The sequence below is a fragment of the Vanacampus margaritifer genome, chromosome 6 (assembly GCF_051991255.1).
Source record: "Vanacampus margaritifer isolate UIUO_Vmar chromosome 6, RoL_Vmar_1.0, whole genome shotgun sequence".
NCBI lineage: Eukaryota > Metazoa > Chordata > Actinopteri > Syngnathiformes > Syngnathidae > Vanacampus > Vanacampus margaritifer.
The window spans coordinates 15,717,690-15,742,120 of NC_135437.1; the positions used below are offsets into that span (position 1 = coordinate 15,717,690).

At 37.3% G+C, this 24,431-nt stretch overlaps 1 protein-coding gene and 1 long non-coding RNA gene across 4 annotated transcripts; one reads left to right on the top strand and one right to left on the bottom strand.

Moving 5' to 3' along the window:
* Positions 1-9,086: 9,086 nt before the first annotated feature.
* Positions 9,087-22,014, bottom strand: LOC144053320 (uncharacterized). Of its 2 annotated transcripts, none has more exons than XR_013294379.1 (2): positions 21,805-22,014; positions 9,087-13,786 (listed from the first exon to the last, which is right to left on the bottom strand). It is a non-coding gene; the product is annotated as an uncharacterized LOC144053320 (long non-coding RNA). The 2 variants fall into 2 exon arrangements; XR_013294380.1 differs by lacking the exon at positions 21,805-22,014 and adding an exon at positions 20,154-20,648.
* Positions 12,312-23,616, top strand: LOC144053319 (calcitonin gene-related peptide 1-like). 2 transcript variants are annotated; one of them, XM_077567656.1, is made up of 5 exons: positions 12,312-12,436; positions 13,663-13,758; positions 16,056-16,196; positions 21,837-22,035; positions 22,783-23,616. In XM_077567656.1, exons 2-4 carry the CDS (start codon positions 13,673-13,675, stop codon positions 21,997-21,999), a joined length of 390 nt encoding a protein of 129 aa, XP_077423782.1. In that variant the 5' UTR covers positions 12,312-12,436; positions 13,663-13,672; the 3' UTR covers positions 22,000-22,035; positions 22,783-23,616. The 2 variants fall into 2 exon arrangements, with proteins under 2 accessions (XP_077423782.1, XP_077423783.1); XM_077567657.1 differs by having other exon boundaries at positions 21,840-22,035.
* Positions 23,617-24,431: the final 815 nt, after the last annotated feature.

The following is a 24,431-nucleotide window of genomic DNA, read 5'->3' on the forward strand; positions in this document are numbered from 1 at the left end:
TGCTTTGTGATTACACTAATTAATAATGACCGCAAGCGCAGTGGGCGGAACCGGACACTCCTCTCTGAGTCACAGCCTCATTGCTGATGAGTTTTTCTTCTTTTTTTTTCTTCCTGAGGCTGCGGTTGTATTTCAAGGGAAATGTTAACGTTTGTGGGACCATCGGCCAGCTCTAAAGTCACGCGAGTGCTTACATTGACGTCACGCAGTCAAACACGCTGGACACAAGCAGGGCTGGACTGGCCATCTGGCATTCGGGGTAGATGCCCGGTGGGCCAGCCTCTTTTGGGGCCGATGCGGTACTTTTTAAATTATTTTTCGTTCATTTTACCACAAGAGACTGACCCACAATTTAGAAGGTCCATTAATCCATTCTGAATATAGATAGCAAACTGAAACATCATCAATAAACATCTGTGGCAGAACAAAGTGGGACTAAGTCAAAATGCCAGGGCCGATTTTTTTGTGCCAGTCCATAAGTCAGATGTGCAACAAGTGTGAAAGTAGCAATGGAAACAAAAAAAGTGTCGATTACTGTAAAATTGTCCATTTTCCAATGGGAAGTAAAGTGTCTATTTCCTGTCATCTTTTTTCCAAGGTGAAACGGTGGCTAGCATAATACCTTTATTAGCCAGACAGACAAGTGAACATAAATACGTCTTGTAAATTTGAAACACCACAGAGATGAGTGTTGTGAACAACCCTGCCAAATCTGGATGTTTGATAAAATTGCCAAGTATATAAAATGAGGCTTAAAAACTTTTTTTTTTTTTTTTTTTGCTTAAATGTAGGCTAACCGCTTTTAACAGTAAAACTGATTATGACTGGATGACTGGCTTTTTTTTCTTCAGCTTACATCACTTAAACTAAACAAAAAGGTCAAATTGCGACTTTTGCTCAGAATAATTTTCCCATTGGAAATAAAAGAAATTGAAATAATCTGAAAAAACAAACAAAGTTCTCACCAGGCATGTTTACACAGAGCCAAGGCAAAAATCAGTTTATGCCATAACAATGTTGTTGACACAGCTTGTGCGCTACGCGGTGGACTTTATTAGCGTCATGGCCGAAGAAGAAGGAGCATCGGAGCGAGTGAGGACAGAAAGGTCAGACGATCAATAGTCACAAAACAAAAGTGCAGAGGAAGGAGGACGCTAGATGAGTTCACTTTATGCTTGAATTTATGGTTATTAGAAGGGAGGCCTTTAGTTGTACAATGGATTTTTTTTTTAATAATCATAAACAATCTGAACGGTACATTACAATCAACGTCAAACCGGGGACAAAACATGGACACACGCAACATTGTGCAGCGACAAAATTCCAACTGACTTATCAGCTAACAATTTTTAATGTCTGTCCTTACAGATAACAGCAGAAATTATCGAAGATTATTCTGTGTAATATTGGTATAGCCCAACAGTAAATAAAATCAATTCTACTGGACATCAGGAGGTACTAGACACCGAAAAGAAGCTCCTTCCCTCATGTCAACATAGTTCCTGACACAAAACAGCCACAAGATGGTGCCAAAGCACTACTTTTCTATTACAGAGGGCGTTTTTATAAATTGAGAATTTACTTTTTATCCATCCATCCATCCATTTTCTTGGCCGCTTTTCCTCACTAGGGTCGCGGGGGTGCTGGAGCCTATCCCAGCTGGCTTCGGGCAGTAGGCGGGGTACACCCTGAACTGGTTGCCAGCCAATCGCAGGGCACACAGAGACGAACAACCACACTCACATTCACACCTAGGGACAATTTGGAGTGTTCAATTAACCTGCCATGCATGTTTTTGGAATGTGGGAGGAAACCGGAGTACCTGGTGAAAACCCACGCAAGCACGGGGAGAACATGCAAACTCCACCCAGGAAGGCCGAAGCCCGGACTCGATCTCACGTCCTCTGCACTGGGAGGCGGACGTGCTAACCAGTCAGCCACCGTGCTGCCCTTTACTTTTTATGAACCTGTCTAAATAGGAATTGGTGACAATGAAGTATGTTATACAAGTTATACATTTTTACTGAGCAAAATGAGTTTGAAAATGATAATAATTGGGATCATAGGTTGTGCGATATTTACAGTTAAAACTATTTTAACTGTGAAAAGTTTTGAATTGACTGTTTTAACTGTATGTAATGTTGTGTTGTGTTGTAGTGCGCCTCTTGGCCAGGACTCCCGTGAAAAAAGAGATCTGCGGATCTCAATGGGATTTTCCAGGTTAAATAATGGTTAACTCATTCACTACCATTGACGGCTATAGACGTCATAAATTCATTTGAACTATTTCTATTGGTTTAACATTTTTTTTCCCACTTTTGTTAACAAGAGTATGAAAACCTAGAATTTTTTCTTGTACATTTAGAACAGATATAAAATTTGTGATTAATCATGAGTTAACTAGTGAAGTCATGCGATTAATTACAATTAAAAATTTTAATCGCCTGACGCCCCTAATTTTCAATAATCTTTTCTTAAAATAAATAAATAAATAAATATATTTTTTATTTTTTTTAAAGAAAAGATTATTAAAAATGAAGGGCGTCAGGAGATTACAAATTTTAATCGTAATGAATCGCATGACTTCACTTGTTAACTCACGATTAATCACAAATTGTATACCTGTTCTAATACAATAAAAAAAATTCTAGGTTTTCATACTCTTGTTAATAAAAGTGGAAAAAAATGTTAGACTAATAGAAATAACTAGAAAAATTCCCGCGGAAATTTTGAATGGGACTGCTGACTCTTGCAAGGTGGAAAGACGCATGTAGTACTTGTAGCAATAGTAGTAGTAGTATAGTAGTAGCACTTGTCAAAAAGCAGTATTTAAATAGCAGTCCATTCCATTTAATAAAAAAAATAAAAATAAAAAAAAAAAATAAAAAAAAAATAATAATGTGTTTTTTTTTTAAATGACAATGATTTTATGACGTCTATAGCCGTCAACGGCAGTGAATGAGTTAAATAAATCAATAAAAAATATATGAAATTTGAAATTTCTTAGGTGGGAGGCTCACTAAGCTGGGACCCGATCCCCAGGTACAGTAATTATCTGCACTTTCATCCAAATGAAAGGTTGCAAGCAGATGAAGTGGAAACGCGTTTTGGTGATCAAAGCAGAAAAAAAAAATAAAAAAGAAAGAAAGAAGCAAAGCAGTGAGCGGGAGATTTTGCCGCAGAGGCAGAGAAATGAAAGCATATTGTTGGGCGGCGGCCAGCCGTCATAAGCGCATAACGTTAAGTTTCTATAAATACTGCAGGATGCGCGGCAAGTTGATCAGGCGTGATTGAAAGCCAAATGACTCCTCATGCCACTGCGGCCAAGTTTCCCTTAAGATGCTTGCGGAGGAGCCGCTTCGTTGACACCGTCTGACGCACCGACGCTTTCATAGACACGCATCTTGAAAGGATTTGACCAATGCCAAGTTTGTTGGAAACCTCCTCGAAATACACAAAAGCCTGAAAAAGACACAAAGTGTCATGCATGGCAGTCATAGTCTTAGTTCTTTTCCATCTTTTAAAGCTCATAGCATCCATCAGTGTGGCAGTCCGGGAAAGGAAGTCGGATGTTGTGACTCATTCAAAAAATAAATAAATAAAAAGAGTGACATACCCCGGAATAATCGATAGTGAGACACTAACGGATGAAGTACAGGAACACCGAGGAGAGCCTGTGGCCCTTAGAAGCGCCATTCATTACGATTACACAAGAAGGAATGAATGAAGTGGCCCGCCATTGTGCTTGCCAAGCCAACTGCATAAAAACTCATAAGGATCCATCACCCATTTCATTTGCGTACTTTCCTCTAAGAATAGCCTCGCCCTGTTGGCTGCATGGTGGAAGTGCACGTAACTCGCGAGGCATCACTCACTCTGTTTAGTGGACTCCGCACGCAGCAGCACTCAGGAGAGGGCCAACCTCCGCCAAAGCCAAGCAGTCATGCCAGATGGGAGTAGATTGCTAGACTCGAGGCTCTTGCAAACAGAAGATTTATCCAACTTTACCTTTTACTAAAAAAAGCCAGCAAAGATGGGATATTACTAAGGCTGGATTTAAAAAAAAATCTAAGAACCGATATCGAATCGATTTTCCTTGTCAAGACTGATTTCGATTCATAAAACCATGAATCGATAATTCATAACAAAATAGAATTTTAGAGGCCAATTTTTTTTGTATCATAATGTTTTCTTGAAATTTATCGTTCACATGAATTTAAAAGTATTTTCTCACATCTATGAAAAACCTGACTCATTGTACTTTGCGGCAATCCAGAATCTTTTTAAATTTGTATTTACAATGATTGAATTTGAATTATGACAATATTTTCATCTCATCCTTGCTGATGTCAATGTTTGTGTAACTCTTAAGTGATTATAACACATGCTACTTTCATTAATAAACTAAATCATTTAACCGGTTACTGCTTCGTCGCACGCAACCTACGTCGTTTCGACTTCACGGCGCCCGTGCCTCGTCAGTAGCACCTTCTTTTTCGTGAATTTCCCACGCCATTTTAAATTTATTTAAAGTTGTATTGTTGTTACCTCCAGCAACGGACGTCCATCAGCCGGCCAGGTCGCGCAACATTTAAAAAAAAAAATGACTGTACAAAGTATTTTGATGTAAATATCCACTTTAACGGTGACATTCGTTACATCGCTAGCGTAGGAACGAAACTCCGCCGTAACTTGAGGACTCCCTGTATTTAAGAAGAATTGATGTTCCATAATTAATCAAAATAGGAATGAATTGAAGTGAATTGATCTATCCATCTATCCATCCATCCATCATCTACCACTTATCCAGGGTCGGGTCGCGGGGGCAGCAGCTTTAGCAGGGAAGCCCAGACTTCCCTCCCCCCAGCCACTTCAGCCAGCTCCTCCGGTGGGATCCCACGGCGTTCCCAGGCCAGCCGAGAGACATAGTCTCTCCAGCGTGTCCTGGGTCGTCCCGCCGGTGGGACATGCCCGGATAACCTCCCCAGGGAGGCGTCCAGGAGGCTTCCGAACCAGATACCCGAGCCACCTCAACTGGTTCCTCTCAATGCAGAGGAGTAGCGGCCCACAGCTCGTGACCATAGGTGAGGGTAGGAACATAGATCGACCGGTAAATCGAGAGCTTTGCCTTTCGGCTCAGCTCCTTCTTTACTACAACGGACCGATACAGAGTCCGCATCACTGCAGACGCTGCACCGATCGGCCTGTCGATCTACCCTCACTCGTGAACAAGACCCCAAGATACTTGAACTCCTCCACTTGGGGCAGGATCTCATCCCCGACTCGTAGAGGGCACTCTACCCAATTTGGGGGAAAAAAAATTGAAATAGAATCTAACTGGACTCTTGCAAAACAAAATCGAATCAATTGAGAAAATTCAAATCGATATCCAGCCCTAGATATTACCAGCATCACAGGTTTTATCTTCTACACAGAATTCAGAAAATGCAGCAGTGTGACACGTGAGGTACACAAAAGTAGGTAATAGCGTGCTACATTCCCTCTTACATTTATTGAGTTTAAAAATAAGATAAAAAATGAATTGCAGGGGCCCTAAGATTGAACCATGTGGAACACCGTACGGCAATGTGGCAACCAAGGCTATCACAAAAAGTTACGTTTGCCAAATAAGACCTAATCCATTCATCAAACAACATTAATTTATTAGCGCTCCCGTGTTTTAATCGTTTTGGTTTGTCGGAGAAGCTTCCACCTTTAAGTGACTCTGTTTCACCAATCCATCGTACTAGAACTACCAGTGAGTGAGACATGACAACAGATAAACAACGGTTACGCAAGCTCTGCCTGGTTCAGGTCAGGGTTGAGGTAGAATTAGGGTTCCGTGAGCGTAAACAAAGAAAGTTAACGGCGGAATTCGCCTTCCTTTCTAAAGATGAAACATTAATAGCCGAAAAGCTCAAGAGAGCCGTGAGCCGCACGAAAGCCCGAACGCGGTAGCTGAGCTCGAACGGCCATTTAATCAGGTGCAAGCCTCCTCACTGGTGGCAAGCGTCTGATTAGATTTGAAGATGGAAAGCCATTAGGTGGATAATGACTTAAGTGCTGGTTCTTCTCGGGAGGTGATTTATCCGGAGTGCCGCGCGGCTCAGAGCGACCGCGAGCCGTAGCCGCTAGTGCGGGCAACCGTTCATAAATCACCACGTGCGCCGTGACCCGATCGACGGATGGCTTCTATACACGCGTGACTTGATTGTGCTAGTGTACATATCTTCTTCTCTGGCGGGGGGTTCTTCATCACGCATCGACAGCTTTTTTTGTTTCTCCGTGGGCCGCTCCCTGGCACTTAAAATATCGAAAGTGCCGGCTTTAAATGTTTTTTTTTTCCTTTCGTGGAGTCAAAGACACATTTGTTAGTCTGATCTCTGCCGATATCCAACACAAACAAGCTTGCGCTCATTGTGACGCGTAGGCGGCCATGTCAATAAAAATAATCGCTCCTGGGCTGGAAATAAGCGAACCTGCTATCAGAAAATAAACGTTAACTGTGTCAACTAAGTTAATTATTCCTATTTTTTTTAATTTTTTTTTTAAACTAAACATTTCTTAACATTTGATGAGGAAGGAACTCAAGAGGAATTTCACAGCACTCCCTTAACCCCTTCAGACCCACATTTTTTCTGCAAAATGTATTCATTTATTTTTTGCTGATTTAGATTATTTTCCCACATAAGAACATGAAAATATTTTTTTTTGGGGGGGGGGGGGGTTATCTGGTGATTTTAGCTGTTATAGTGGACGCCAGGATAATATGGCTGTTGTAAACTTATAAGATTATATGCAACATTTTTAACATTAACGTCATGCAAATCAATTTGCGATTGTGATTGGTTATGTAAGATCCAATCATGAACTAGAGGTGTTGACATCATCCAAATGATGCGTTTTATTGGTTTGGACGTGCAAATGTGTCATGTGCACGGGGACCATCTATGGGTCTGAAGGGGTTAAAGGGGAAGTCGAATAAAAAAGTTTCTTTACAATACTATGCGCCAACACTAGTCTCCAATCAGTAAGCTACAGTAATATTACTTTTCCGCATAAAAAGGATACATATTTAATTTGGGATAAAAATGTGCATAAATTGTTAACTATGACAACTTGAATGCTAGTTTTATTAGCCCATCTATAGTGTTTTGCATTGTGTGTTAGCATTACGCTATCTTAAATACAAGTGTAATGAAGTTTGTTTTTTGTTTAAACTTCAACTGGAACTGGCAATGAGTGGCTTCACTTGCATCTTTTTTGAATTATTGTTTATCTGAAGTTTGTTGCAACGATTTAATGCTCGGAGTCCTAACTCAAATTTTTGCTTTCGACGCAAACTCCCCAAAAATTGTCGGATCCTTGACTCATCTAAAAATCAACAAACACGCAAGTTAGGTCACTTGTAAGAATTTACATCATTGAGAGATTGAATGTTACATGGCTTTAAGTGTTGAAAAGATATGAGTCAACATATTTCACCAACACATTTAATACAGTTTTGAGCGACGCAAGCAAATTTTCATGCGGTGTATTGTGTCTAAAATTGAATATCATTCAAAATGAGTAGTAATTCGACACTGCCGACTGCCCTGAAATCACCAAGAATCTCAGTCGGGAATTGAAATTGTAACCATTAACTTGTAAGATGTCAATGCAGACATACTAATTGGACCCCGTGGTGTCGGGTTACCATTCAAAATCAATAGGGTTCCGTCCCACCGCTCTCATTTATCAATCATCTGTGACAGATGATTGATAATTGTGAGTGGTAGGAAGTCTGAAAACTTGAACCTCATAGGGTGTACTAGCTAGGGTGAGTGCGTTGATAAGCGCGAGCGGGGGCTGCCGCTTTCAAAGGTTACTGTATTGACTGTTGCCACAAAGCCCCCCCCCCCCCCTCTCCTAAATTTATTTACAAGAATAGAAGGGAAACTTTGAAGACGTCATGATGAGCCGGGCAAATTCCCCTCGGGGTGGCGTCTGATGCCAATGACCGAAAAGACGACGCCCACGCCGGAAAAATGACAAACACACAACACAATTATCGAACTGACAGCTTTTGACATATTGGATTATAACATGATGGCGTCACTTATTTCCATTGTGTTGAAATGGGTTCAAAAAGTAAATCAAACGGGCTTTTGATTTCATTTTGCATCGAAATGGTGAGTTCATATGAAAGAGAACGCAGTTTTAATTCAGCTCCTCTTTCTGGTTCCTTTGCTACACTATGGGGAGACCGGGGCTAGTATCACAGGTAAGTTGTCACATTGCTATTTTTTTGTCCACCAGAGGGCGCAAGGAAAAAGTGGAACACTAGTTTTTTTTGTATAAATGGTAAGGGGTTGTGTGCTGTCTAAGAAGAGAATAGCACATTGTGAGCTGAGATGAGTGCCAGTTATCTGTTTTGCACAACCCAAAGTCACATTTTTCAACTTCATATATTTTGAAACAGGCGTCGTACATTGACAAATTCGAGCAGCAAATCATGTGGACTCGTTAGAGGAGAGATTCAGTCATCTTGTCACGCCTCAGTCACTGCTCTGTTTTAAGATAACTTTCAACTAGAGCAACAATTAGCCAACATGGTAGTTTGGGGCAACTTGTCTCAGTCATTTTGGGGTTTGTTGTCACATATGCAAAGAATGGGCCAATAAAAAATGCACTTCTGGCAACGCGGTTTACGTATGCCAGAATGAGTCTGAAGAGTGAGGAAATTAGTTTGCCAGGTTTTGTTTCAATGTTTAAAAATGGATTTTCCAGTTGTTGGAACTACAGTATGTCCACAAGTCAGAACTAGTTTAAGTTTAACGATGAACCATAACCATTAAGCAAAATGCTTTATTTTATTTTATTTTTAATAAAATTTAATTAAACTTCCGGTTTAAGGGAAGCAAAACAGGCATTTGAGGCTGAGAGCTATGACTTACATGCCAGCAGTTCTTCAGGACTTTAATCTACTTCATAATATTTTATGCTGAAGTTTGCTCAATTGTGATGGGAAATTTTCAAGATCAATGATAAAAAAAATTCTGGCTGTAAAAAACAAAACAAAACAAAACAAAACAGGAGAATAAGGATAATTTTGTCCTTGATTTATTAGTTACAAAATGCAGTGTGACATCTTACCCCATACAGTATAGTGTGACAACTTACCCATTGGTGGGGCAGCATGTCACATATTCACTCCCTCTATTTGATGGCTTATAACTCTGCGTGGGAACGCCTTTAGCTCCTTATGGAGGGGCCGATGTTGAAGAAGCGGGTTCAGAAGGTGCGGACAGAAGGTCCACGGAGTTATAGAAGCAGATCCAAGCCGTCCGGAGGTGATTTAGAACCTGAAGTGGGTAGCCCGCTAAGCTCAATAGCACTAAAAGGCTCATCCTGTCTAATGGGGTTCCTCTATGACGCACAAGCATTTTCCTTTTCTGCTACTCTGACATACCACACACATTCATTGGCTTGGTTGTGTGGTGACTGGTTCACGCACGCACGCAGGCACAAGAGCTAATGAAAAAAAAATTGAGATGAAATGATGTATGACAAAGAATTCTGTTAGCGTACTTATGTGTTAACTAGCAATCAGCGTAATTTTAAATGTTCTTTTTCCCCCCAATTTTTTTTTACTAACATTTAAACCATGTTTAACTTGCTTAGTGTGAAGTTTTTATAATACTTAAATATAACATTTTAGTAGCCTATAGTTATTTTACAAACTTTAAAATAAAATGAACCCCGCAAATAATGAAATTGATGAACACCAAAATGGCTTGTAATTGAATATAGATGCTACAAGATGGCTGCAAAGCACATCACTACATGAAGATGGCCAACTCATTCCTACATAGTTTTTAGTAATTTAGTTTAAAAAAATTCAGCAAATAGGAATTGTGAATGCTAATTCGGGGTTTTCCCCCAAATAGTGATGTACTTTAAGCCAACATTTTTTAAACTATCATTTTTGAGTACAGTAGTTATGTTTTAACAATTTTTTTTTTTTTGTATTTTGTAAACAAGACAAACAATTTTAGCTTTGTTTGGTTTAATTAACATTTAATAAAAAAATTGAAATAACATTTTGTGAAAAAGCATTTTTAAAAATAAGTTTAATGACCATTTTTAACACACATTTGAATACAGATGTTTAACAAACATTAATGTAGTGATGTTTAAAAAATATATTTTAAATGACTATTTTTTGTCATTTATTTTAATCAATAATTTTTTTTAGGGGTGTTAGTTACCACGTTTTATTGTGATACCAGTATGAGTATTCAACTTTTGAGTAGTGCCCGATACCAAGTACCGACACCACTAGTACTTTTGATACAAAAAAAACAAAACAAAGATAGATATTTTTCAAGCGAGACCTATATTATACCAATATAACCTTATTCGTTAAAAATGTATTAAATTAATTTGCAAAACTGCCCCAAATTATTATTATTATTATTTTTTATAAACAAATGTTTTTAGTTTAGTTTTAACGAATAAAAAAATAAAAATGTAAAAGTAACTTTTTGGCAATGTTATCATTTTTAATGAACATATTAGTGTAGTTATACTTTAATAATTTTAACAAGTGACTATGAAGTTTTAACTATTACCACTACTACGGTACTTCTAACTCACCATTTTAGTATGGATACGCTTTAAACACTTTCATGTGGTTATGTTTGAACAAACTAATGAAAAGGAATTGAGACAGCGGTGCATGACAAAGAGTTGTATAATTGCTTTGGTGAAACAGCAGCCATCGATCCGAGGACGGGCAACTCGTTTGCTCAGCGCGTGGGCGGCGGCGGCGGCCCGTCCACCCCCCAACCATCGTTAGTGGCTCCAATCACTCCATTAGCTCAATAGCGTTTGATGCTTTGCTCTTGTTGTCACGCGCCACGCTCATGTTGGGAGCGGACATGGCGTGAGACCACCAAAACACGCTAAGCATAAGCGTGGCATGAGCGGTGAGTCACGTCATTGCATAAGTTTATGAAGGAAAGGAGCAGATACATTTGAAATTCACATTGTTATGTTTTAACAAGCACTTCTTAACTATGATTTTAGCCCAGTGGCTATGAAATAACATCTCAAAATTACTTTAACAAACATTTTAGTGTAGAGATGCTTTAACGAACAATTTGTTTTAGCAAAGTTATGCTTTTATAAATTCTTTTTAACGACTATTTACTGTAGTTACATGATTTTTTGTGTGGAGTTTTAACAAACACTTAAGGATTGGTAAAATGTTTTTAGCTACCATTTGAGTGTGAATACAATTTAAACATGTCAATGTTTCAATTACTTATTTTAAAAAGAAACCCGACTGTAATGACAAGTTTGCTCTATATTATTTATTTGGTTGTTACTAACATGTATGAGATTCATTTTTCAAAAATCATTTCCAGTTTAATACATTTTATAGAAACCTTATTTGGACGTACAGTACACCGCCATTATTATTTAGAATATATGAATTGAAAAGAACAATTTTGACTTGATGTTTACTTTTTCATTTCTATTTTACTTTGCTTTAAAGCTGCTCAATGCAGAAAATTTACTTTCAAATTGCTACTACTGCCACCTGTGGCCCAAAAATGAAACTGCACACTTCTTCTTCACGTACACAATGCGCGCATGACGTCACATCTGCAGACAGATGGCGGGAAATTCTAACCCGAATCCAGTCTGAAAATTAGAAGATGTTTTAGTCATAAATGGTCAAATAAAAAGTCTATTGTAAAGATGTTTTTGGGCAAATTTCTACATTGACAGCTTTATTGTCATTTCAATGTAACATTCCAGCATAGTTAACTTTTAAGGATGCGTGTTTTTAACAAGTATTGTTGGCTAGTTATGTTTAACATTTCCTTCGCTTCTCAATAAATGCTGATTTCTCGCTCGTTATTACGCAGCTCGTGTTGGCAGTGCAAACATGTCGAGAGTTGCCGAAAACACGAAATGCCAAAGTCTGAGTGGTGACTCACATCATTGCATAAGCTTATGAATGAGTGCCTCAAAGTGTAATGTGCTGCCTCACCAGTAGATGGCCCCGGCAAAAAAAAACAAAAAAAACTGGAGTGGGGGGGCTCCTTATCGAAGCAATGTAACTTCTGTCGCTGCTGCCCATTTAATGAATGACATCAATGCAAATTAGGCAGATTTTTGTGAATGGAGAGGCTCTGTGGATGACGTCCGCATACCTCGCCGCTCTCCCATTGGTTACCGTCGGACCCGGCTCATCGCCCCATTGGCTGAGCCGCGGGATAATTAACCACCTCCACAGCCGATGCACAAACCCGGGTGGCGGGATATATAGGGGGCCGCTGCCTTGCCGCTGCACGCAAAAACACAGCTTGCAGCGCCTGTTCCGGACCAAAAAAGCAATCCCGCGTATTTGAGATTTATTTATTTTTGGTGCTTCTCGCCGAAGGTGAGTGTTTGCTTTGTGATGATATGATATGTGGTTATCATGATAGTATTGGGGGCCAAAATGAGGAAATTCAAGAAAGTATTCGGGATAGCGGACAGGCAGGTTGTGTGCGTGTGTGTGTGTGAGGCAATGGCAGCTCATTACACTAATGCACCGGTTCCTCAGGGAAGCTTGGATGGAGTCACCACCTCTTCCTCCTCCTCCTTACATCCTTCTCCTCCTCTTTCTCTTGGGATTTTAGCAGTTATGTTTGAACGAACAATTTTAAAAAACAGTTTTTTAGCCACAACAAACAATTTCTAACTCATATTTGAGCAGAACTGGGCTTTAAGGAATATTTTAGCATAGTTATGCTTTCAGAATCTTTTTGTTTTTTTTTCAAATTAATATTTTAGCATAGGTTTATATGTCTTAACATTAACATTTTAAGATAGATTTTCATAATTATTTGTAACTGATATTTTAGTGTACATAGTTAGATTTATCTTACATTTTTAACAAATAATGTATTATTATTTTTAATGTATCTATTTTTTCAAGCATGCATAAGTCTTAACAAATATTTTAGCGTTTTTTTATGAACATTTTAGCTTATCTATGTTGTAACTAATGTTTTAATGAAAAATTACAAAGTTAAGTTTAAGTATAATTTTATGTCTTTACTGAAACTTTCATTAAACATTTTTTGCATAGTTAGTTTTGACAACGATTTAATCCTTTTAACTAATATTTTAACAGTTTTGTTTCTATCCTCAATTTCAAACTCATATTTCAGTGCAACAATGCTTCCAACGAACATATTTTACTAGTATTTTAGTATAGTTTCTCTTTAACAAATAACAATAATTTGACGTATTTGTGTTTATACAACAAGTATTTTAGCAGTGTTTTTTTGGGGGGGATTAATACATTTCTTAATTTCTTCATTTGACTTATTTTGGCATAATTATGTATCAAAGAACTATTTATTTTATTTTATATTTTAGCCTAGTTATATTTCAGTTGGTATTACGGCATTTCCTCCTCTTTGCTGTCATCCCCTCACTCTTCATCCACCTCATACACACATGTGCCCCCAACCCAACACACACACGCACGCACACAAAACTGGCAGTTCTTCCATCCTGGTGGGATGCTTTCAGGGACATTTAGAATTGTCTGGAAATGACACTTTTGGAGTGTGCGATTACAAGTACGAGTGTGTGAGTGTGTCTTGTGTCGTGCAGGGGGCGTACTATGGTCATGCTGAAGATCTCCGTGTTCCTCGTCGCATATGCCCTGGTCATCTGCCAGATGTACTGCTCGCAAGCTGCCCCCGCCAGGTAAGAGTGGAGCGTCACTTAACACTTCCTGTTGGTTGAAACGGTACAAGAATAAGAACAAAACAACATGCGTACGTTGTGAGCGAGTTGAAGGAGATGTCACTTGTTGTAAAAGCTACCGTAATCCATTTAAAAAGTTGTTGCATCCCATTACGTTAATGTCATTTGCAGGCAGATTAGCATAATGTAATACATACAAGGAAAGTGTGTTAATGCAAGTGTACACGGTCATTTGGAAACTGTTGTTGTCGTCGAGAATCTCCATTAACATCTTTTTCATTCCAAGTTATAGAAAGAAGACACTTACTGTAGGCACACCTGGTAATGGCAGCAATAAAAGTGCTGTATAAAAAAAAAGTTCCTTAAAAAATGTTTTAGTTCACTCAATGATGGTCTTATTACAATTTTTTCTTTCTCTTATTAGTTGTATTATTTAAAATATGCCTCTAAAATTTAACTGGATGAAAATACTTAGTTATGATAGGTTTGTAAAAAAATAAATAAATAAATATTTTTGTGTTTTAAAATGTATTCAAAAATTCTTTTAAAAATGAATAAGGCTCAGTTAAGGTACTATTGGAATTATTATTATTTTTTAATATTTAAAAATATTGCTACAAATGTGTATTTTTATTTATTATTTTATCATAAATGGAATACCTTAATATATAACACATAGTAATGTAATTTAATTACTACTTTTATAAAAATGTCTAAAACATGTTTTGATGGTAATTAATTTATATAGTAATATTATAAAAAATATACATGGTTATTTATTTATATTTATTTTATGTATTTATTTAGGATTCACACATGGCCCATAGCACAAAACAACCGAGAACATAAACAATAAATATATTTTAAACAATCATTTATTATGTTATTTTTCAAGGAAATTGATAATAACAATTAAACAATAATTTAATTATTGTATTGTTTTACTCTGCAGTGGTTTAGAAGTGCTCTGCATCACTCTTGAGAACCGTTTCCTACCATATTAGCGTCGAGAGAGGGTATGATATGAATACCTCTTTAACGGTGTCACTCCTAAATAATAACATTTGTAGATGCACAATTTTGGGTCTATCTTGTACTTGGGATAGTGCAGGCGTAGCTAATGTAGTCTCTAAACATATGCATGTCTCTATTTATACGAGATCTGATAAAAGCATCAGTATCAATATATCCAAAGGCCGATGCACATTAAGATGAGGGGGCACTTTGTGCAGATTGTTTTGCTGCGTTGGCAGGCGGCCCTCCAACACCGACGTCATCCCCCTCCTAGCCGGTGACGTCCCTCCACACCATCATCGCACCACCTTGACCCCACCCACGCACACATCACATCCATCCATCCCATTTGGCCAGGGAAACCTTCCTTCGAACGTACCACAATCATTTCATGTCAAGCTCACATCATAACTGAACATGTTAGGCTAGTGACGTTCTAAACAACATTTCTCACTAATATGTAACAGATTTATGTTTTAACTAACATTTGTTTAGCTTCCACATGACCGTAATTATGTTTTAAGGACATTTTTAGCTAACTTTCGAGAGTAGTTTTAATGACCCACAAAAAATAAATCCCTATGCCCTATTTACCACTTTTAGCATTTTAGCGTAGCTATGATTTAATAAAAGTTTTTTTAGTTACCATTTTAGCATGGTAATAGTTTAATAAACATTTTAAAGTAACATTTAGTGCGGTTATGTTTAATTGATCTTTTGTTAACTGCCATTTTTGCAGAATAACTTTAGTGTTGTATGTTTTATTGATTATTTTTTAGCTACCATTTAACGTGGTTGTCCTTTAATCAACATTTTAAAGTAATTTTTTAACGTAGTTATGTTTTAACAAACATTGAATGTAGTTATGCCGTTACAAATATTTAAAGAACATTTTAGTCATATTTAAATGAACAATTTTTAACAGCCATTTTAGTGTAATGTGTTTGCTAACCGTTCTTTAGTACCATTTTAGCGAACTTACTTTAATTAACGAGCATTTTGTAGTTAAACAACCATTTAAGCGTTAGTTTTAACAAAAAATTCAGAATGGTCACATTTAACAAACCATTTTTATATGGATAGATCCTATTGTTTAGTTGTGCTTAAACGACCATTTTAAAGCTATCGTTGTTTGCGTGCTTGAGTTTTTAACGTAAATTTTTTAATGAACAATTTTTAACAAACATTTCATCATAGTTGCATTTTAGTGGAACCCCCCCCCCCACCCCCCAACATAGTTACGTTTGCATTGTTTTGGTTTGCTCTTTGTTTGCCACCTGCAGACCGGCGTTGGAGTCAATGTCGGAAAGGGTGACGCTGACGGACTACGAGGCGCGGCGGCTACTCAACGCCATCGTCAAGGAGTTTGTGCAAATGACGGCCGAGGAGTTGGAGCAGCAACAGCAGGCGGCTGAGGGCAACAGGTACGTCTATGCTCATATTATTATAGTTATCGGTAGACATCAATATAATTTTTTTGTATTATTATTCTGGGAACTTTTCAAGGCTTGACCCCTCCTATATTTCTCAAGTGATTCAAACTTGTTTGGAACTATTTTCTACATTTAAAAAATTCCCACTTTTCCCACAACTCCACATTTTCCAAGGACACAAAAATCCAATTCTCAAATTCTTCATCTTCAAAACTTCGAAAATGTTTAGTTCATTCAGGACATATACAGAGCTATTGATCACATTCCTCAAATTTCTATTATTTCATATAAAATCTCCCAAATTACATAATTACCTATCTTTCCACATTTATTGACTGAGTTAAGGATGTCCACGGAACAATTTAACACATTCCCAAATTCTAACAATAAAATTCCCAAATTTGCAGATATTATCCATATTGACGAATGACCTCCTCCTTCCACATTTCTTGACCAATTTGTACCACTCCAATTCCAAACTGTTCAGCTCATTTATTCAGGCTATACTGTGCAATAGATGGAAGTATATTCCCAAAATCCCCATATTGAATGAACACTTATTTAACATACTTATCTCCTCTTTCCACAATTCTCGATCACCACTTCAAACCATTCCAAATTCAAGTGTTCAGCTCCTTCACGACATCTTGGGAACAATATTTCACAATCCCAACACATTTATTATCTCACATTCTCAATACCAATATTCCCAACACAATGCAGACATTTGATGTGTTTGCCTCCACCTTCAACAATTCTTGAGCGATTCAAACCATACCAACTTTAAACTTTCCAGCTCATTCAGGACATAAACGAAGCTAACATTCCCCAAATTCCTCAATCAAGAGATGTCTTCCATGTCAACCTTCACCTTCCACATTTGTCGACTGTTCAAACGGTTGAGCCTTCCTAAAATTCCCCACACATTTGACATTAAAATTCCCAAATTAAGAGATATTGACCATTGAGCGCATCCTTCCACATTTCTTGACCAATTCAAATCATTCTAACTTCAAGTCTCACATTGTACACTTTAACAATTCAATTCATTCTACAGCACAGCGGTTAGTCTCAGAGGTAACGCCTCAAATTCAAACACATAAAGCAGTCATGAAGGCACCCCCGCATGTATAACTTGCTCGAGATTTATAGAATTACTTTGAATGAAGTGTGCATGATAGTAGTTCGCATGACAATGGGGAATGAGCAACATTTTGTCTTACATTTGTAAAAAAAAAAAAAAAAAAAGTGGAAAAAAAAAGAGGGGTAGTATGTGAATGGGGGTGCATTATATTTGCATGAAAGAATGAATGGGTGGTGATGCAGCGAGCATGATGCGAGAAAGAGATGTTTAGCTCTTAAGTGGTCTGCTGGCACGAGACGGATTGGCATGCCTGCAATGAAAGCGTGGATGGAATGAAGAGAAAAGAAGGGACAATTTTACAGTATGTCATGTGTAGAAAATGCATGGTTGGAGACAACCGCAATGTATCCCACTGGAGATCGTGTGGATTTGTTCAAGCATTGCAGTATGTTGGTATTAACAAATATTTTTACGCTACTATTACTTAATAAAAAAACAATTGTATTAGCACAGTTATGTGGAAATTAACAATTTTTTACTGAATATTTTAGCATGGAGAGGATTTTGCAAAATGTTTCTTACAAAATTTGAGTTAAAACATAACTGGAAAATGTTAATTTAAATACATTAAAAACTTAAATGTGAAATTCTAAGTTTTTTTTAAACTAATATTTTAGCATAAAGTTTCCACTAACAGTTTAACTAGTTATATCTAGCATTTAAAAAAAAAAAGCATTAAAGGTGTTATCACACATTGTGAATGGGTTTTTGTCAGGATTCATTAATGTCGCAAAAGTTTGCAAAGATGTTCACAAACAGTTGTACGGCATTTTGAACATAATCAAAATTTCTTGGCAACAACAAAAACTGCTTGGAACAAGTAAAACTGTTTGTGAACGTCTTTGCAATCTTTAATGAAACCTGACGAAACCCCAACAATCTGTACGTTTGCAACCATTTGCCACTTAGTGAGATACCACCTAGTTATGTTTGACCAAACCTTTTAAACTCACGTTTATTTGTTGTTTTAGCCAAAATATTCTCTCAGGAGTTTTACCATAATTGTTTTACAAACACTTTTGAATTTTTTATTTTAATTTAGCATAGTTAAACTGACATTTGGGTTCTAAAAATATTTGAGCATAGTCTAGTTAGGTTTTAACGTTTTCTAATATTTTAGCATACTGTTAGCATACACTTATTGTGTGAATGCCATTAATTATTCTGTTGCATGAGTAGCATTAATTGTCCCTGGCATAGATATATGAAAAAAGCATTACAGGCTATAATAAAGAAAACATTTTTGGACTAATTATGCGAAATTGGATAATTTGCCACGACACGCCTGACGATTTCTCACGGCACACAAAAATCCAAGACTTCCAGTGGGATGTGATGATTCTTCCTGCATGTTATTGTTTTATTTTGTCCCGCCTGATCCCAGCCCTGTGCATGTGATCTGTATGTATTGTGTACCCCAATTCTAACAGCATGGCCCGGCCGCTAACCAAGCGCTGCTCCAACCTCAGCACCTGCGTACTGGGCAAACTCTCCCAGGAACTGCACAAGTTGCAGACGTTCCCGCGCACCAACGTGGGAGCGGGAACGCCCGGCAAGAAGCGCGCCATTCCCGATGGCGAGCGCTACGCCAGCTACGGCGAGACGTTTGACGCCATCTAACTACGCCCCCCTTTTACGCTGTCATCCTCTGATCCCCTTCCGCCCCCCTTGCTATGCCATTCTATCCTAGACGCCTCATTGGCCAGCGCATGTTGGCGTGACTTGCCTGACTGACGTGAAGAGAAAAGAAACAGGCGTCCATCTTGGGTCTCAGACTAGGGCTGGGCGATTAATCCATTTTATTGATGAATTCAAATTTAGATCAGAAGATGAATCATTATTATTTTGTAATATATATTTTTTTAATTTCCTGTTATTAATAGTGGCGAGTGGCATCAACACTCTACAGAAATGCAATAACACAGCAGGCAACTGTGCCAACTGCCAAGTACAACATCTGGAGCAGTTAAGAATCAATATTTATTCAATCATATGGCAATGACATAAAACATTTAAATAAAATGCATCTGGCTCACCAGGAATGCGGATTGTTAAATATAGCGTGTGCACAATGCTACAGACATGTTTTGCTAGTTGAACTTGCCTAGCTCTAACCAACCAATCAGAAGACCCTGATGTTATTGTGGACCAGCTAGCTGGATCTCTGAGAACAAGTATGGAATATGTTTGAAAGAAATAATACTGTTGCTAATACAGTGAACCCTGCGTATTCACAGAATTCATTTACTTTTTTTTTTAAGTTATCTTCCACTATTCACAGAAAACTATTCAATGTCTTTGAGCTAATTGTATTGATTGATGGCATCTTGACTGAAGAGCTTAACTCATTTGCCACCATTTTGTGGGTAAAACCAACAAGTCCTCCAACAATTGTTCGTTTTACCATGCACCAAAATACGACAAAGTGTTACATATTGTAGTTTAGCTACCTCTATCGGCCATGTTGTATCAGCCATGCTAAATGGCGAAAAAATTGTCATGGGAATTGAACCCTGGTCATCTGGATGGGAGACAACTGTTTATCTTACTGAGCTGTTAGGCGGTAACAATCTCAGTGTTATTTTTACTGTTGACATGTATGTCAATTCGCCGTCGAACAAATGGTTGGGGTTAGCATTAGGCTTTCAGTGAGGTTGTACAGTACACGTAAGGGCATAGATACACCAATCCGACGTCTGCCAAATGTGACCGACGCCTACCCCCTGTGGCGTCGGCCCAGATGTCGGCACATTGCGTAGAAAAATGACTTAATACACACCACAACGGCCCCGACTATTACGTACCTTCAGCGCATACGCGAGAGGTAATTCCCCTCCATACCATTGGGGGCGGTAGTCATTATTCCTAAAGGCGCAAGATAAGGAGAAACCGCACAAAATGTAACAATAATATCATACAATGCCGGTCTCTCCTCAACCAAAGAGACCAAATCATCTTCCTGATCTTCTGTCCAGACAGACATTATACGTTTAATTGCGGAGGGTACAGCAGGGTGACGATGCGCAAAATAAGAACAAAAAAAAAAAGTTTGGCACTTCCTCTTCTTGCCCTGTGCACTGATTCGCTAGCTAACAGCCAATCACAGTGATCAACGCCCAATGCCAATTCAACATGTCGAATTTGCTAAATATTGGAGGACTGTCTCGGTATAACAGTAAATCAATTGTGGATTTTTTTTTAATTAAAAAACAACAACAAAACTTTATATCGAAAATCATATTATGAAACAAATTGAAAGATTTCATTTTAAAGACATGTCGCCCAGCCCTAGGTCAGACAATCAGATGTTCTTTGCCGTACACCACCAGAGACACCCCCCCCCCCGTGCACGCACGCACACGCACACACACATACACACCTGCATATCACATGAAATAGCAGGTGCCGTCATGTTCTTTGTTCAATAAACATATTTTTCTACCAGAAAGCCTTAGCTGACTTTGATTTAGTGAGGTACAGTGTGCCCCGGACATTGCGCTCATTTACTGTAAATGAATGCCCTTTGCGAGTCACTGATGAAAGAAAGAAAGAAAGAAAGAAAGAAAGAAAGAAAGAAAGAAAGAGAAAGAAAGAAAGAGATGTGATGGGATGGAGGGCCCAGCATAATCTCTTCTAAGGTAAGAACATACTTTAGTGTCATTATGTTCAAACTATCTTTGTAAACTAACATCTGCGCGCCATGTTGGAACTAACATTATTAACCTACTACTTAATGGAGTTTTGACGAAAATTCAGCATAAAACGAATATTTTAGCATAATTAGGGTAAAAAAATGTACAACTAAAATTCTTGCATAGCTATAGTTTCATAATCAAGTCAGTATCGTAATGTTTAAACTAACAATGTGTAGTTTTAGCGTGTTTTATGTATGTTTTAAGTGACTAACTAAAATGTGTAATTTTGTTGAAACTAACATTTTGCAGCTACAATTTCAACAGTTACCTCGTAACTAACATTTAACACATTTACGTTGTAGTTGGGATAATCGATACCACTTTTTTCAGAGCAATACCAGTATGAGTCGTAACTATTTAAGTACTCACCAATACATATCGTACTTATGATATATGCACAATTTCATTGAACCCAATGACAAAACACTGTGAACAAGACCTTTCTCTCAGATGCAGACAATGATTGGCCTATATGTCAAACTGCCGCAGAATAGTACCAAGTACTTTACTTTTGTTTTTATTTAACTCCTGTACTTTAAAAAACAACAACAACAACCTTTTAGCATACATTTTTTAACTAACATTTCACTTACAAGTTAAAACTAACTTAGAGCTAACGTTTTAGCTTAGCTTGAACAAAGTGCTTAAAACAAAGCCAACAAAGTTTTTTGCATGTGGACTTAAAATTATATATTTTTTTTTTAAATTAAAAATAGGAAAATATGATGAATGTTAAATGTTATTTTATTTGTACACATACCATCTTAACCACCTGCTCCGCTTCCCTTGAAGCAGCGTTACAGCACAGAAGCGAGCCTGCAATACAGCCACCTGCGTCACCCACCGCCTTGCCGACTTCCTCAGCCGGTCGGGGGGCATGGGCAACAGCAACTTTGTGCCCACCAACGTCGGCGCCAAAGCCTTCGGCCGGCGGAGGAGAAGCATCGCCATGTGAGCGCCTGGACGCACCTTCGGGGGGGGGGAAAAAACGGTAAATGCACACGTCTCATATCAAGTCAGATAACGATACATGTAGCCTATGAATGGACAATTTTTAATGAGCAGATTATAGCTAACAGTTTAGCCTATGTTATGTTTTAATGACATTTTAAGACCAGTTGTGTTTAAACAAAATGTTTTAAGTGATGTTTTAGCATAGTTTCACGATATTGTTAAACTAATAATTTAACATAAGTTTTATTTAACTAATATTTTATAGCATAACATTCACAACAACATGTATACATTTTAGAGTAATTGTTTTAACCAACATTTCTAGCATTTAGCAATTAGCATTTTAGCATAACTATGTTTTAATGGCATTTATTACCAAACATTTCAGCAAAGTTATGTTTAAACATCGTTTTCATGGTAATATTTGAAGTAACATTTCAATGCAGTTAAAAATTATTATTTTTTGTAGTTATAACAGCATTTTTTTAAAAACAAATATTTAAGTGTGCAATATATTTATATTTTAATATTTGTGAATGTTTTTACGTACCTTGTTAAACATTTTAACATGGTTATTTGAACTACCATTTTCTTATTTTTGCGTAGTTTTAGATAAAAAAATTTTTTTAACTAGTGCCTCAGGTGTTAATAAAAATCACAAATTTGATTACTTTTTGTATAAAAACCCTACTGAATTCTCATAGGATAGGGATGGGCTTGGTAATTGTATGGATTTGCATTAGTAAAATGTTATTTTATTTCCTTCTTTTTGTGTTTTATGCAGGTTGACACATAACGAGAAAACGTCAGGGTTAAAAAAAAAAGGAGAACAACATAATCAACAACAACAACAACAATGGAGCAGAAAATCAAGTGAACTGGCCCTTTACTACACTCACATAAAAAAAAACATCAAGTGTCCATCTTGCTTTTGGCCCTAACAAAAAAAAAAGCACTTTAGTTTGTCTACACTTCCCGTCTTTTATACATCGCATCATTGAAAAAAAAAAAAAGAAAAAGAAAAAAATTGCTCACCAAGTTTTTCACCTCCACCTTTTCCTCCTATTGTGTAGCATCATCCAGCCAGCGGGACCCCTTATCAGCCTACCCTTTAAAAAAAAAAAGGAGAAAAGAAAAGAAATAACCTCCCACCCTAACCCCCCACAGTGGGTTGTTGTCTTGTGCCTTGATGTAGAACAATTTACATGATTGTACAGTTCTGTGAAGAGTGGTGGTGGTGATGATGATGATGATGACGATGAATATTGTCAACAATATTGTTGGAAAAAAAAAAAGACGTTTGTGCAAGATTAAAATGTATTTTAGATACACTCGGGTTTGGGGTACTTGTGTTGTTCTTTGCAGGTTTTTAAGGGGGACCACTGACCACATTATATTCGTACATATTCTATACACTGTCAATCAAATATCAATAATAGTAGTAGAACACCACCGGAACAGAGTGACGTGTGTATGTATGTGTGTGTTGTATGGTTGAACACAGAACAACACACACACATGCACTGGCACACACTCAGTTGGGATATGTTTTGCGAAATATGGGCAAATAACAAGTGCATGGGTAATTGCTGAATAAAAAAGGCAGTGCAACCTGCAATCAGACTTGTTCTTTTTGGCGCTTCAGAGGACAGAAATGCACTTTATCATCTTAACAGTCATCAATATACGTATATTAGGGACACCACTTTTTTTTTTAAACAAACTTGAAAGCTATTTCTTGGCTACAGATGAATGACAATGGCAGCCAAGTTTGATACATACATTTAAAGAAACTATTTTGCTCCTAATATTTGTAGATGTATTTTTTTTAAACAATATACTGTAATAATAATGCTCATCTATATGAAGATACGCATCATATTAATGATTTATCACAATAATCATTGAAAATGGTTTAACAGAGTAGGAAATAGATAAATATCAAACTGCGACTATAAATCTGTTAGTGTTTACTTTTTCAAATCATCGCTCCTACAACGTTCCTAGGAATTTACAATGTACCATCACTGTATGTTTAGAACAGCAAGACAAGCAAGTTGTCATATGCAAAATTTTAACAAACAATTTTAGTGCAGTTTCGCGTCAACTATTACATAAAAAAGTAAAATTTTAAGGTTTTTATTATTTTGGTAGCATATTTTCAACATGATTTCCTAACATTGAAGCATAGCTGTTGTTTAATGAATATTTTTTAACAAACTTTTTTTTTTTTTTAAAGAACTTTAAGTAACATTTTAGCATACTGTAGTTATGCATCAACCAATATTTTTAACAACATTTTCAACATTGATGTGTTTTACCATTTTATCATAATTTTTTAAAAGAGTTTGGAGCAAACATTTAGCACAGTTGTATTTCAGCTTAGTTATGTAAGTACGGTCCATCTAGTTATGTTGTAGTTTAACATTTTGT

Bases quoted from the DNA above. Each gene is read 5' to 3' on its own strand.
- LOC144053319 (XM_077567656.1), top strand. From the start codon at position 13,673: ATGGTCATGCTGAAGATCTCCGTGTTCCTCGTCGCATATGCCCTGGTC. The intron at 13,759-16,055 runs GTAAGAGTGGAG...TGCCACCTGCAG, and splicing joins TCGCAAGCTGCCCCCGCCAG to ACCGGCGTTGGAGTCAATGT. The intron at 16,197-21,836 runs GTACGTCTATGC...CTTCCCTTGAAG, and splicing joins CAGGCGGCTGAGGGCAACAG to CAGCGTTACAGCACAGAAGC.